The sequence below is a fragment of the Chlamydotis macqueenii genome, chromosome 15 (assembly GCF_036417535.1).
Source record: "Chlamydotis macqueenii isolate bChlMac1 chromosome 15, bChlMac1.mat, whole genome shotgun sequence".
Classification (NCBI taxonomy): Eukaryota; Metazoa; Chordata; class Aves; order Otidiformes; family Otididae; genus Chlamydotis; species Chlamydotis macqueenii.
Window position 1 is genome coordinate 14,586,381 of NC_141570.1, and position 13,552 is coordinate 14,599,932.

Here is a 13,552-nt window from a genome sequence, read left to right on the forward strand (position 1 = left end):
AAGCTCACTCCCACCAGAGACCTTGGTTCCTTGCTCTGCAGAGGTCTCTGCTGGCTCAGTCCCATCCTCATCCCACGGCCAGCAGCGCCTGCCCAGCCAGGTCTTTCACGGCCGTTGTCAATCACTGGCTCAACCCGTGGACCCAGCCTGGCCACCTGTCCCATCCCACCCCACTGTGGACCCGCCCTGCCCTGCCCCAGGGGGCTTCAGCACCAGCCCTGGGAGACCCCATTGCCCACCTCAACCCATCTCAGCTCCATCTCACCAGCTCCCACCTCCTCCTGCCAGAAGACACCGCATCAGCCGGGCTGCGGCCACGTGGTCCCGGCTCACATCCCACTTGCCCTTTGCCGCCATTGGTTCCAGTTTGGTCCTCGGCTCCGGTCTCTGCTTCTCTGGGTTTGGAGGACAAGGTCTACCCACGCGCGGCTCTCCACCTCACCCTTCGCAGGGCGGGCGGCTCCATTCCCGCAGCAGCTGTATCCCGTGTCCTTGCGGGAAGGCGACTGCCCCCATCCCAGGGCAAATCCCATGGGACTCTGCCAGCCCAGGACGGCCGTTTCGGGGGGAGCCACCCCAGCTGCGCCCAGCTGCCGGCTCTCCATGGGAACCATCACCCCAAAACTGGGCACGGGGCAACCCTGCCCCTGCTGCCACCGCCCCGGGGGGAGGCGAGGAGCGAGGGTCCCGGCAGCGTCCCGGCAGGGTTTCGGGACCGGCCAGTGCTGGGAACATCCCTGCCCTCTTTGTGCTCCCCGTGGTAAGCAGCGCAGTGCAAATATCAGCCGGGTTCTTTGAAATGAAAAGAAAACTGATAAAAGTCGGGCAAATCCTCCGCCCCGGCCCCCGCTGCCGGCCCAGGCAGCGGCTCCTTCTGCCGCCGAGCCGGCTCCCGCGGTTATCAATACATTATGTATGCCGGTGTCCGTCGGCCAGAGCCTTTTGTTGATGCTGAATATGTCCTGGCCAACAAAAGTGGACTGGATTAGCCACAGTGGATTAAAAGATTTTCTTCTTAGAGTTTACCTAATAATATAACAATTGACGTAGAAGGTCTCTTTGAACCCTACACGACTCTCTTATTTTACCATCTGTGAGTTTGCTTCCAGTGCTGCTGATGGGGCGCCCGTCTGCAGGTGGTGGGAACGCTGCCCGGAGCCGAATTTGTCACCCAGCAGAAGAAAGCAGCCCGTGTTTGAAGGGAGGCAGTGGGAAGGGAAAGTGGCACAACTTCTGTCCTCCTGCCTTTGTCCTCAGCCCTTCTGCTGGTGGCCCGCCCGGCTCGCCTCGCCGGGAGGGAAGAGACCCAAGGAATGGGCTCCAGCGATGGGGAAGCCACCCTCGAGGTGTCCGGAGAGGTCCCGGTTGGAATAAGCTCCTTCGTTAATCCCGAATTTTGGGAGAGTTGCCGAACTGTGAGCCGATGGAGTTTGCCGGGCTTGGTTTCAGCCGTTGGGCTCCGGCCGCCGTCCCCAGTCTCCATTGCAAGATGGGTCAGGCGGCAGCAGCAGCGACACCGGGAAACATGGAGGGCAGCGGCAGCAGGGGAGGAAGGCTCCCCCCCACCATCCTGCGGCGCGGCCGCCGCTCGCCCCCTCCTCCAGCACACCCCGCCGTCCCGGCCCTGGGGCTTTGATCTCATCCGGGGGGGCTCCATTCACAAATCTTCCATAGCAGCCTTTGGAAATACCCGTCCTCAGAAGTCGCCAGTAATGAGATGGGGAGACGACGAGCAATTTAGGCGCCGCTCTTTCTCGCTCGTGTTTTTTTAATCTCCATCTCACCCCTTTTTTCCCCTTCCTCTTTTATTTATTTTTTTTTAAATTTTTTTTTTTTTTGCAAAGACACTTCTGGAGCGGTGCCGACTTTGTGCGGGATCACCGCGCCACCCCAGACCTGCTGGGGGGGCAGGAAGATGGGGCTCGCGCCTCTCAGCCGGGGGCCTTTGATGAAGCTGCTTTGCGAAATTTGATTTGAAAGGCCTACGATGGCAATTTGGGGAGAATGGTGGAGCCTTTCTCCACCCGCCTCCCTTTGTGTCTCGCCCGAACGGGGGGTTTCATCGCGGGTGCCGGGGCGAGGGGGTCGGGGCGGCGGCGTGGGTGGGGTGGGGCGGCGGAGGGGACCGCGGCGCGGGAGAACAATAAGCGGGGAGATGGGGAGAGTTGGGATTTCTCACCTGCCCGGGCGTTCGCAGTCCGCCATGACGGGAGCAGCCGCCCTGCTTGCCGCCGGCCGGAGCACTTTTTTTCCCCAGACTCTTGAACCTATTTCCCTTTCTTGGCAAGTGCGTGGCTGGAAGATGGGAATCTTTACTTTATATTGCAGCTTGGGCTTCCCAACCTGATTGGCTGCAGCCAGGACCAAATGCTGGTCCTTCCATCCCATCGTCACTATGGCAACCGGCCCCGTTAGGCACCACCGATTTACTTATAATTGCTGGGTAAATAGTCAAGACAGGCCGCTTTCATCCCACACCGAGAGATTACTCTTCCTCGTCGCCTTTTTTCCCCCATCTTTTTTTTTTTTTTTTTGGAGGAGGAAGCCCTGAAGAGCAGCAACACTTGAGGAAAACTCTTTGAAGGCTGTTGCAGAAGGCAGCGCCTTCCCCCTGGCCTTTCGCCGCCGCTCCCGCTGCACAATGCCTCGACGCTGGGGCTCTCCCACACCCTCCTGCAGCCCTCGCCATCCTCCTCCTCCATGGAGCGGCGCTGGGTGGGGACGCGCGAGGCCCCGCGGGTGCGAGGGTCTGGCTGCGGCGGGCTCTTGCCACCACGTCTGCCGTTCGTGGGGATTTCGCACTGGTTCGTCCAGAGTCGGGATGGGGCCGAACAGTCCTCCGTTGCTTCCGCCCTCCTTCCCCACTGCTGCCAGCAGCGATTCACGTCCGCGGCGCGTGGCACCAGCACTGCCCGGCTCAGCTGGACCCGCCAGTGGTGCTGGCCGCCTCGTACCTCTGGCCCCGGCCATGCTCATCCCTTGAGGCCGGGATGCTGGGGCAGACCCTCTCCACTCCATCGTCTTTGCACAGAGCTGCTCCTGGCCAGGTCTGCAGGGCAGGGAGCCCTCGTTTCTCCTGGAGGGGGTTTGGTGACGACGGACAGAGGTCTTGTTGCCAGACCAGTGAGCACAAACCAGGATTCATGCTCATGGCCAGGTGAGAGGCTCGTCTCCAGGTGAGAGGCAGGCAAGGAGCGTGGTCCCAACTCCATCTTCACAGTCCAGGGATGAAGGCTGCAGCCAGAGAACAGCCAACAGGCGCCCAGCCCAGCCCCACCAGCTGGGACACCCGCAGGGCTCTTCCGTCCCTGCTGGTCATTGCTGGCTCCAAACAGCCGTTCCAGGAAAATGGGAAAAAAAGGGTCTTAGGGAGAATCTAAGGGCTGGAGAGACCCTGGGAAATGGAGAGCTGACGGGCAGCAGCGTGAGAGAGGAGCAGGGTAGGGACAAGTCCGTCAGAGCAGCTGCACTGGAGCACTGGGAGATGCTGCCCCAGCTCCTTGCTGGTAACGGAAGAACCAGGGCATTCCCACCCGGCTCACTGCGGAGTGCAGAGCCAGAGGTGACCACAGATGTCAACGTGAAACCAGCTGAGGAGGGAACAGCAAGAAGCCATTGGGTGAGCAGGCATCTCCAGGGCTTCCGGGGGAACCGGGGGAGGAACCAGCTGATCCGCAAACAGCCCTACCTACCTAATCCCAGAAAGGGCGGTTTGGAGCCTGGCAGATGCGATAACAATTTTCCTTTTCACGCGTTACAGGCAGAGCCAGGACAGGGCAGGCCACTGCCTCCGACAGTTGTGCCAGGGAGTGAGCAGAGATGCTCCTGAAAACAGTTTGTGGGCACCAAAATAAATACATCCCGCCTGGGACACCAAGGGGAGTCGGACAGGGAAGCCCCACCAGCAGCCGGCTTGGAAGGCGTCGGCAGCAACGCACGGGGGTGGCGCACGCAACACAGCCTTCTTGGGTGTGCAAAGGGCTGGTGACAATGGTCTCACCAAAGGCTTCCCAGGAAGCAGAGTGGCCTGGGGAAAGGAGCTGGCTGGTACCCGGAGCAGCGCTGCCGACACAGCTGGTCCCAGCGCCGGGCCAACTGGGCAAACAGCTGGCGTCAGGGCCAGGGGCAAGCGAGGAGAGGCACCGAGGGCTGGGCTCTCACCATCTGCGCTTGGGCCAACAGCCGGCTCGGCTCAAACAGACATGCCGGCCAGCAGCGCCCCGATTCCGCCGAGCACTCTGGCACCCAGCTCACCGCAGGGCAGCGAAGCAGCTGGCTGCGCTCTGGGCCAGGAGCTGGCCTGCTCGGGGCTCTGCCAGGCACGGAGCGGGGTTTGGGAGCCCTGCAAGGCCAGGGGCCCACGCAGCCCCGCTCCGGGCAACGGGAGCCTTCCACCTGCATGTGTGGCTGGGGACCCGGGCGCAGGCGCCAAGGCCAGCGCCGTGGCGGCAGAGCTGCGCTGCCCTCCCGAGCATCCTCCGGCGGTTCCCATGGTAACTCCCCGGCTCACAGGATCCCGAGTTTTAGCCACACGCCATCACGCCTTTAGCCACACACGCCCACCGGCCTCGCTCTGCGCCCACCACCCCAGCTCCCACGCCAGGCTCCCGCCGCCCCCCACTCTCCTCCCACCCGGGACCTCCTGGCCCCTCTGCAAGGACCCATTGTCTTGGACCCCGCTGCAGAGCTACCCCCCCCCCCCCCCCCCCCAAAAGTGCCTTCCCAGAGCCCTGCAAAGGCCCCAGTTCTCCTTTTTCTGCTGTCTCTCGTACAGAAAACAAGGAAAAATCGATAACAGCTGCGCGGAGCACAGTGTTCACGGAGGAGAGGGGAGTGAGAGGGACAAGGTCTGTACACAGGCGATTTCTCACCTCTGCGCTCCAGCAGGTCCCAGCTCTGCGCATCTCAGGACCGCCTGGCCAGGCAGAAGCCTGCCAGCCCAGTGCCTACGTGCGAAGAGATTTGCCCCAGTTTGATGCCGGTGCCCAGCTCTGGTTGCACGCTTTAAAACCAACGTTTGAGGACTGTTTCGAAAAGAAAAGGCCACAACTAATGATCTCTAGAGAAAAAGTCTTGCAGCAAAAGATGTAGCTGACACATCAGATAGGTCGAGAGGTTACAAAGCGAGGAAAAGGAGGAAACAGGTGAAGAAGCCTTGGGAGCCAGAGCGTGGCAAGGCTCAATTCCCAGAGTTGGAACAAGGAAGTTTAAAGTAAGGAGTAAAGACTCTCCCCTACGTGAAGCCCCTCAAGATCCATGCATGGCTTTCAGGAGGAGGATTCAATCAAGCTCAGGTTCTCAACCAGCCTCAGAAGCTGATGTACAACATCCTAAGGAATGAAAAGGGCGGGCACACGGAGAGCTGCCAGGGCAGCTGGATGTCTTCTGTAAAGGTGAGATCCAGCTGGGAAGGTCCACCTGGGTCTCAAAACACATTCAGGAGGGGCCCGTGTCAAGGGCTCTCAAGGAAATTAAGGTGCCGTGGGATCGGTGGGCAAGCCCCTGCGCCAGTTAAAGCACAAAGTGGGCATTTTGCAGCGGCGTGGAGGACTGGGCAGCCCCAAGGTCTCTTGGCACAGTGGCTGGAAAGGGAGGTGGTGGGGTTTGCTGACAATCCCTGGTTGATTCAGGCAGGAGATGAAGGCTGGCGAGGAGCTGCAGAAGGCTCTGCCAGGACCGCCCGCAGGATTAGACAGCAGGTAGGGTTCTGTCTTTGTAAAGGCACAATAAAGCACACGGGAAAATCCAGCCTGACTGCACATCCTCGCAAAATGGAAGACTGCTGCTTACACCCATGAATAACGCAGCGAGAGCTAGGAAACACCAGCACGGTGCTGGACGGCTCTTGCAGGTGGAGGATGCTGCCTGAGGACGCAGCTCCATGAAATGCCCGTCCCATCCTCTGTACCAGCCCCGGGCTGCTTTGGACCCCAAGGTGGTCCCAGGGACCTCCCATGCCAGGAACGCTGCTGGAGAATCCATCCCACTTTGCAGCTGCTCCCGTTTCCCCAGCGTCTCCCACCCCGTGTGCTCCCTCCACCACCTTTCAACCCCAGCTTGGGACGCATCCCCGGGGGCAGCGGCTCCCACGAGGACCTCCTCTGAGCAGCCACATCCCCAGGTACCTGGAGGCCCTGTGAGCAAAGCCCAGCTTCTACCTCAGAAATGCCGTTTTCTGCCTGCGTCAGGGTGCTCTAACTGGCCTGAAACAGCACCATTTTCCACGTTACCATGGCGATGACTGCCTAGGAAACGCGTGCAGCGGAGATGCACACGCACCGCAGAGTCCAGCCAGGCAAAGGTGCCTGTGGCCAGTCCCAGGGTGGCACGGCTGCCTCTGCCACCCCCCAGCCCTTCCTCCTGCAGCCGAGGAGCCTGGTCTGAGCCAGCGACGTGCAGCAGGAGCTGCGGATGGAGGTAACCAGCAGGGCCGGGAAACCCACCAGTCACTCATGGAGAGCCACCAAGGCCTTCTACTGGGCACAGCCAACGGCCCCCATGGCCAGCAGCCCCACAGCACCCCCAGGGATGCTCACGCAGAGCTAGGCTGTTGTCTGCTGCTCCGCTTCGCTGGGCTCCTGGTGATCCAGCGTGCGGGCAATGGCTCCATCCCGCTGTCCCTGCCCACAGACGCTTCTGGAGGTGCTTTCTTGGCGCAGGAGACGCTTCCCGGGGTGGATGGGACACGAGAGAGCACAGCACATGGCTTTAGGAGGAGCTTCAGGCAGGATGGTGACTGTTGGTACCCTGTGGTTCTGCAGGGTGGCTCTCAGGAGCTCACGGCTGTGGGGAGCGCTGGCACAACGCAAGGCATGGCCCAGGCCCGTCCCTCGGTGTGCTTACAGACGAGCGGTGCTCATGTGGGATGGCCGAGCAGGAAAGGCTCCGGCAGAGCGCTGCGGTCGGGTAGGGCTGACCAGCCCCCTTTTCCTGCCCCGTCAGAAATCCTCCTAGGGCTGGCTGCAGTCCCTGCGCAGGAAAATAAATCAAACAAGTGATTCCATGGCCAAGGTGCAAACTAGCAACTGTCTTGCCCAGGAATTGCATTGACAGCTCGGCACAAACCTCGGCCTGCCGCTTTTCCTCGGGATTTTTCCTTGCATTGCTGTCTTACCGGGATTGTTTTTCACTGTTTCCCCTTCCGAGCAGTCTCCACTGCTACCCGCCTCTTACCCCTTATCTTACGCTGCCAAATTCCAGGTGACTCTGGGCAGGGCTCTCTGGCACTCTGTCGGCGGCTGCCACGTCCTCGCAAGCCGCTGTCTGCGCTCCCAGCCGTGGTATTTGCCGTGCACGTGCAGCGGAGCTCAGCATCCTCGCGGTGGCGGGTGCTGGACACGGCCGGCGCCTGGCGACCTTTGCAGAAGCCTGAGGGGGTGCTCAGGCCTGCGCTGCGCTCGGCGGCCAGGCCCTTCCCCTGTCCCAGGGCAGGTTTGCAGCCTCAAGCTGACAGCACCTGATTGACACCCACGGGTTTGCAGCACCTGTGGCTTCCCGGGAACAACCAGCTCCTCCAATTTTCCTTGTTCAGGCAGCGAAGGAACCCGACACCTGCCAGAGCGAGCCCCCCTCGACAGATAAAAACCACCTCCAAAGTGGGATGAAGCTCTCCATCTGCGGTCAGAGCTGCATAAAACCAGGACAGGTCCAACACCGGCCCCTGAGCTGCTCCTCCAGCTCCTCAGGGCAACCTGGCTGGGGGCACCATTGCCCAAACCACCCCGAAGCCGTGCAGGGGCTCCCTGCCCACCTTGAGACGCTGCTCTGCCTAGCAGGAGGACGAGCCAGCCCCGCATGGTTGCAACTGTGGGACTACGGACTTTGCTTTCCATGAAGCTGCAGCATCCCTGGTCCGCAAGCAGTTTCCAGCTTTCCTCAAGTCAGGAGAGCATCTCCATGATTATCTCCACAGGGGGACGCTCCCGGCCACGCCCAGCGTGGGTGCAGGGAAAGGAGCAAGGGCAGGGTTCCACAGCCAACGCAGGATGAAAGAACGGAGAGCTCTAACTCAGAAGTCACGATTAACGATGTCCCCAACAGCTTCCCCATGGAGAAACTCCTGCAGTTCCTCTTGCACTCTGGCAGTCCCCCCATTGGCACCCCACGCCCCGCGGGACAGGAGCTCTCCCCCCGGGTCTGGCCGAAAGCTCCCGCTGCCCCTCATCACCCACCAAACCTTCCCAAGGCAGCAAATCCTGCAGAGTGGGCGTGTGCGACGAGCAGCGCTGAGGAACAGAGTCAACTTCAAGGACAGACAATTCCAGCTGCAGAGGACGTGCAGCGAAAGCCTCCCCGAGAGACACGGCAGCACGCAACTGGAAAATGATTTTGCAGAACTGCTAGCCCCAAGTACAGCGGAGGGGCTGGTAATGGCCCCCTCAGCCATCCCAAACAGCCCCCTCAGCCATCCCAAACAGCCCCCTCACCCTGAAGGGCTGTGAGGCCATCAGGACCCCCACGAGGCCGAGAGCAGGGTCCGGGCGGGCGCCAGCCACGCGCTGCTGCAGCTGCACTGGGCCCAGGAGGCCAGACGCGCACCAGCACGTTCCAGTAAACTACGGAGGAGGGGCCGGGACGGAGCCACAGTCTGGGGCTTTGCTCAGAGCTGCATTAAAATGCATGAGCTGTGCGAGCCCTAATGATGAGCAGAGCTGTCAAACAAGGAGCGTGTCCCAGCTAATTATCTCTAACGAGGGCAGAGTGTCAGGGTCCCCGAGGAGCTGGGCAGCGGCTTCCCACTCAGCTCAGTTGCAGAAGAGGGAGAAGATAAGCAAACGGCATTGTGCTGGCCTAGCTACAAAATCATTAATTAGGCAAATGCGACCTTCCGCGCCAGTTTGCTCTTGAGAACCTGGACTCGTCGCAGCCGGGGCGTACAGGCAGGCTGGAAACGTCCCAGCTTTTGCCAAAAACCTGTCCCCCACAGTGCTCGGCCTCCTGCTGCCGTGCGGAGACAGCGTACCCCCAGTCCGGCAGCCCCTGCCCAGCCGGGGCTGCGCAGCCTGCCACACTCACCCGGGGGCCCAGGTACCCCTTGCGAGGGCTCCAACCCGTTCCCTGGTCCAAAAAACAGCAAAGGAGCCTGGTCTTCATGAAATGCCACCATTTAGGTCACGTTCCCCTCAACCACCTCCCCCAGCCCCAGGCACCTAGCACAGCCCTGCAGAGGCTCTGTGCCTACCCAGCACCCCTCTCCCAAATCTTTAAGGCAGACATTAAAGCACTGGGAACTTCTGCTCCCCTGTGGTCCTACTCCACACCAGTGCAGGGGGGACCAGCCGCACACTGGTCTACAAGCCCAGTTTCTCTCTTTATCGTGGGTCCTGTGGTTCAGAAACCAAGACCGTACACTTGCCCTCATGCGCTGGAGGGGGAGCACGTCGCGTCCCAAGGCGAGGTTAAGGCAAAGCCTCCTCCTGGGACAACAACCCAGGGATTTGGCTCACGTGAGGCCCATCCTGCAAGCTCTGTGCTCGTCCCTCACCTCAGAGCTGAGGGAAAGAGAGGAGAGGCTGCTTTCCTCCAGCCAGAAACCCGCTGCAGGGCCACGGAGCGTACGGATGCCACCAGGGATACAAGCCCGTAATTGTGGTAAGTGCTTCAACACCCACTTCAGCTGCATTTTTACAAAATAAAAGCTTTAAAGATCACCAGCTTCAAACAGAAACAGCGCTGGAACCCAAGGGGGAGAGTGAGCTGTACGGCCAGCAACTGCGGCTGGGGAGCTCAGCCCCACCTGCTGGCACGCACGGCTTGAGGCAGGGGTTTGGGGTCAGGGTTTCGGGGCACAATCGTCTGCTGCAGGAGGCTGGGACTGATCTAAGTTACACCACCGTGCCTCACAGTCCCTGCTATAATGGACTAACGGGCAACGAGGATCACAGAAGAATTTACTGATATTCCCAAAAATGCATATTTCATTTTACGCCCTGCTCAAGCTCTCAACAGCAGCCAACTACTCGTACAGGCAGAAGAACCACGTTAAGTCGGTGTGAAAAGAACGCTTTCAGCGGCCACAGGACAGAAATTCTTTCCTCAGCCCACAGGAACTGAATTCAGGCTGTCACCAGACCTCGATAACTGCAACACGCCCTTCATGTGTCCCTTTGCACACAACGTGGTTCAGGCAGAAGGGTCACTGAACCGCCCAGCTCCATCTGCAGCAGGGGTTTTCCTCCAAAGGTTTCTTTCCTTCTACCGCTTCTGCAGCGCCTGTTCTTTCAGCTGGTTGACCAGCTCTTCGGCATATACCTTAAAGAGCGGGACAGGGTCCTGAAACAAAGCAGAGGAGAAGCAGCTTACAAGGAGGGAAGCTGAGCAGCAGCAAGGGGCGAAGTGTAACGGTGAGCCCACAGAGCCACCGCCGCGGGAGCGTGAACAGCTAAAACCAGAGGAAGATGGGCCAGGTTTTTTTTCAGTGGCTGAAGAAGAAAACCTGCTAGGCTGCTCCTCCAGACAGAGCTGCTGCTCAGCTTTGTAACCTTCCCTCAGAGCTAACCGGCATCTGTGTGGGACATTCTCCAGCTTCCCAGCTCTGCCTGCAGATGAGAACCATCAGTAGCTCCAGGATCCCTTCTAAAGGCACCTCCCTCCTCACATGGCTCTAAACCGGAGCGGCACTGAAGCACATTGGCAGAATGCACCCCTCGAAGAAGCGGAGCCTCACAGGCTCCAGGGCCCTGCACCGCCTTATGCGGTGCTCCCGACCTTCTCATCCCTGTTGGGGTCACAAAAGGAGCCAAAAGGTCTGGGAGAAACATCATCAGGAGAACCCCCTCCCTCAGGAAGCCCCTTTGCCGCAGCAGCCCTGTGGTGCACCCTCCTCTGCACAGCACATCGAACAAGCGAGCTGCAGCGACAGGTGACGACCGGAGCGAGCCCGGAGCTCATGTCCACAGGGACCAACGCACAAGAAGTACAGCAGGCAGCAACCAACGGCAAAGACGTTCACGCAGCGGGGCAGGTGTTATGAGCCAGCCCCCCGAGTATCTCTCCCCTGATCTGGTTTACGACGCACTCATGTTTCAGGTACCCAAATTTAAGTGGGCTCACAGAGCTGCTCAGGAGTTTCGGAGCACCGCTTCCAGTGCACGGCTCAGGAGCGCTCACATCAGCTGGATGTGCAGCTAGGACATCTCAGTGCTAAGCGTTGCCTCAGAAACTCACCTTTTTTTCTAGGAGCCTCTGTTTTTCTATTGCCTCTTCTAAACTCAAGCCAACCCATTCAGCTTCCTCTTCTGGGATCACGAATTCCTGTGACAGAAGAAGGAGCGGGCAGTACAGTCTTTCCAGGTGCCCAAGACATAAATCCAACTCACAAAAAGATGTGATCCAGTAGGAATGTTACTGCAGAGAAACCTTAAAACACCGCTCCCTCATTTCTGGCAACCAAAATCCACTTCCCCGCTCTCCTTTTACCTCTGTGAGGGTCCTGCTTTCCCTGATCTGTTGTGTCCACTGCTGCGCCTCCCCTCCCGTTCTGGGGCTGCTTCTCAGCACGGCTGCACAGGACCGTGGGTGCTGGGGGTGTTTCTGTGCCGGCAGCCGCCACCAGCTGCACAGCACGGAACGCGCACAGGCAGGCTGGGATCCCGGCTCCAGCACCAGGACAAATTCTCGCTGCTGTCGGCAGCGCCAGTGCCTACCAGTGCTTGCTGCAGACCCTCACCAACCTCGGTCGCAGCAAGAATGCAGACTTTTGTCCTCTTAAGTGACCAGTAGAGAAATGAGCAGCCCACAGATAAGAAAAATCATCAGGTTTTTTAAACCATCATGATGTTTAGGCCTTCTCTGCCCGTACCCTAAACGCAGGAGGATTAACACTGGTTTGCACTGTGGCAGGGTGACTGTGGCATTACAAGTCTGGAAAAGCAGCAAACATCGCTGCAGACACCAGGGCGGAAACTGCGGGTCAGGCACGCACCTGGTACTTGTCATAGATTGCCTCTCTTCTGGCTGGATCGTCGGGATGCAGCTTGGGATCCCGCCGCGCAAGCCGCAGCAGCATCGTGCGCTTCAAATCCATCCCGAGTTTCGAGCACATATCGGCTTTCGGAGTCTGGAGAAATAAAGCCTGGTGTTAAACTGCACCGAGAGACCAGCTGCTGAACACGTGGACCCGCCAGCACGCAGACAACGCTAGCGGTTTGTCCACATGCTGTAGAGGCTCTCGGGACACGCGTCCTGAAGGAAGAATCCCTTGGATTCGTTGTGGAGCTAATCCGATCATGGTTCCGAACTTTATTACCAAGCCAAGGGGTACTAAAGTGTGTCCAGTTCTGGAGCCCCCAACACAAGAAGGACATGGAGCAGTTGGAGAAGGTCCAGAGGAGGGCCACGAAGATGATGAGAGGGCTGGAGCACCTCTCTTATGAGGACAGGCTGAGAGAGCTGGGGCTGTTCAGCCTGCAGAAGAGGAGGCTCCGGGGAGACCTGAGAGCGGCTCCCAGTGCCCAAAGGGGGCTGGTGGGAAAGGTGGGGAGAGACTCTTCAGCAGGGCCTGGTGTGATAGGACGAGGGGCAATGGTTTTAAAATAGAGGGAGGCAGATTTAGATTGGAAATTAGGAAAAAATTTTTTACGATGCGAGTTACAGAACACTGGAACAGGTTGCCCAGAGAGGTGGTGGAGGCCCCATCCCTGGAAACGTTCAGGGCCAGGCTGGATGAGGCTCTGAGCAACCTGATCTGGTTGGAGATGTCCCTGCTCCTGGCAGGGGGGTTGGACTGGGTGGCCTCTGAAGGTCCCTTCCCACCCAAACCAGTCTGTGATTGTATAAAGGCTGGAAGCTTTAAACCCGCGCCGAAGCCCCGCCGGGCGCAGGGCCTCACCTTCAGGATGTAGAAGTCGAAGCCGTAGGCCTCGTCGATGAGGTCCAGCGTCCGCATGGTGACGGTGACGGTCAGCGTGGCGTCCAGGATCTCGCTGTAGAACTGCCGCTCGAAGAGCTGCGGCTTCCAGACCTTGGGCAGCCTGGTGGAGAGCTGGGCGCAGAGCGGCCGTCAGGGCCCGGCCGCGCCGGGGGCCAGGCGGGCAGCCCGTGCCGCAGGGGTGGGGGGGGAAGGCGGAGGCCGCCGCCAGCAAGCCGCGGTCGCCCGGGACTCCCCGGGCACGGCACCGCCGGTCCGGTAACACCGCAAGGCCGGAACGCTCACCTTGTCGTTGCGCGCATAGCGGAAGCCGCGGATCCAGCCCTCGCCGCCCCAGAGCCCCTCCTGAGCGGCGGGCGGCAGGTACACGGGCACCGGCACGTCCTGCACGCGCTCCCGCTCACCGGTGCGCGGGTTCCGCCGGTAGCGCGCGCCCAGCGGCCGCCAGTGCACGGGCGTGGGCGGCGTCTCGTCCCGCAGCGCCGCCAGGTAGTGCTCCGGCAGCCGCGCGCAGATGCCCTCCCGCAGCCGCAGGGCCGGCCAGAGCCGCGGCGGGTACCGGTGCAGCGGCATCGCCCTCCCGCCGCCGCCGCCGCTTCCCGCTCCCAGCGGCCACCGCGGCCGGAAACGGGAGCCCGGAGCCGCCTCTCATTGGCTGGCGCGGATGGGCCGCGGAAGGCAGGA

General features: G+C 60.3%; 1 protein-coding gene across 2 annotated transcripts; it reads right to left on the minus strand.

Moving 5' to 3' along the window:
- Positions 1-9,873: 9,873 nt before the first annotated feature.
- Positions 9,874-13,481, minus strand: MRPL28 (mitochondrial ribosomal protein L28). Of its 2 annotated transcripts, XM_086759419.1 has the most exons (5): positions 13,154-13,478; positions 12,830-12,982; positions 11,924-12,058; positions 11,167-11,253; positions 9,874-10,272 (listed from the first exon to the last, which is right to left on the minus strand). In XM_086759419.1, exons 1-5 carry the CDS (start codon positions 13,439-13,441, stop codon positions 10,195-10,197), a joined length of 741 nt encoding a protein of 246 aa, XP_086615545.1. In that variant the 5' UTR covers positions 13,442-13,478; the 3' UTR covers positions 9,874-10,194. The 2 variants fall into 2 exon arrangements, with proteins under 2 accessions (XP_086615545.1, XP_086615546.1); XM_086759420.1 differs by lacking the exon at positions 11,167-11,253 and having other exon boundaries at positions 13,154-13,481.
- Between the last annotated feature and the right edge of the window lie 71 nt (positions 13,482-13,552).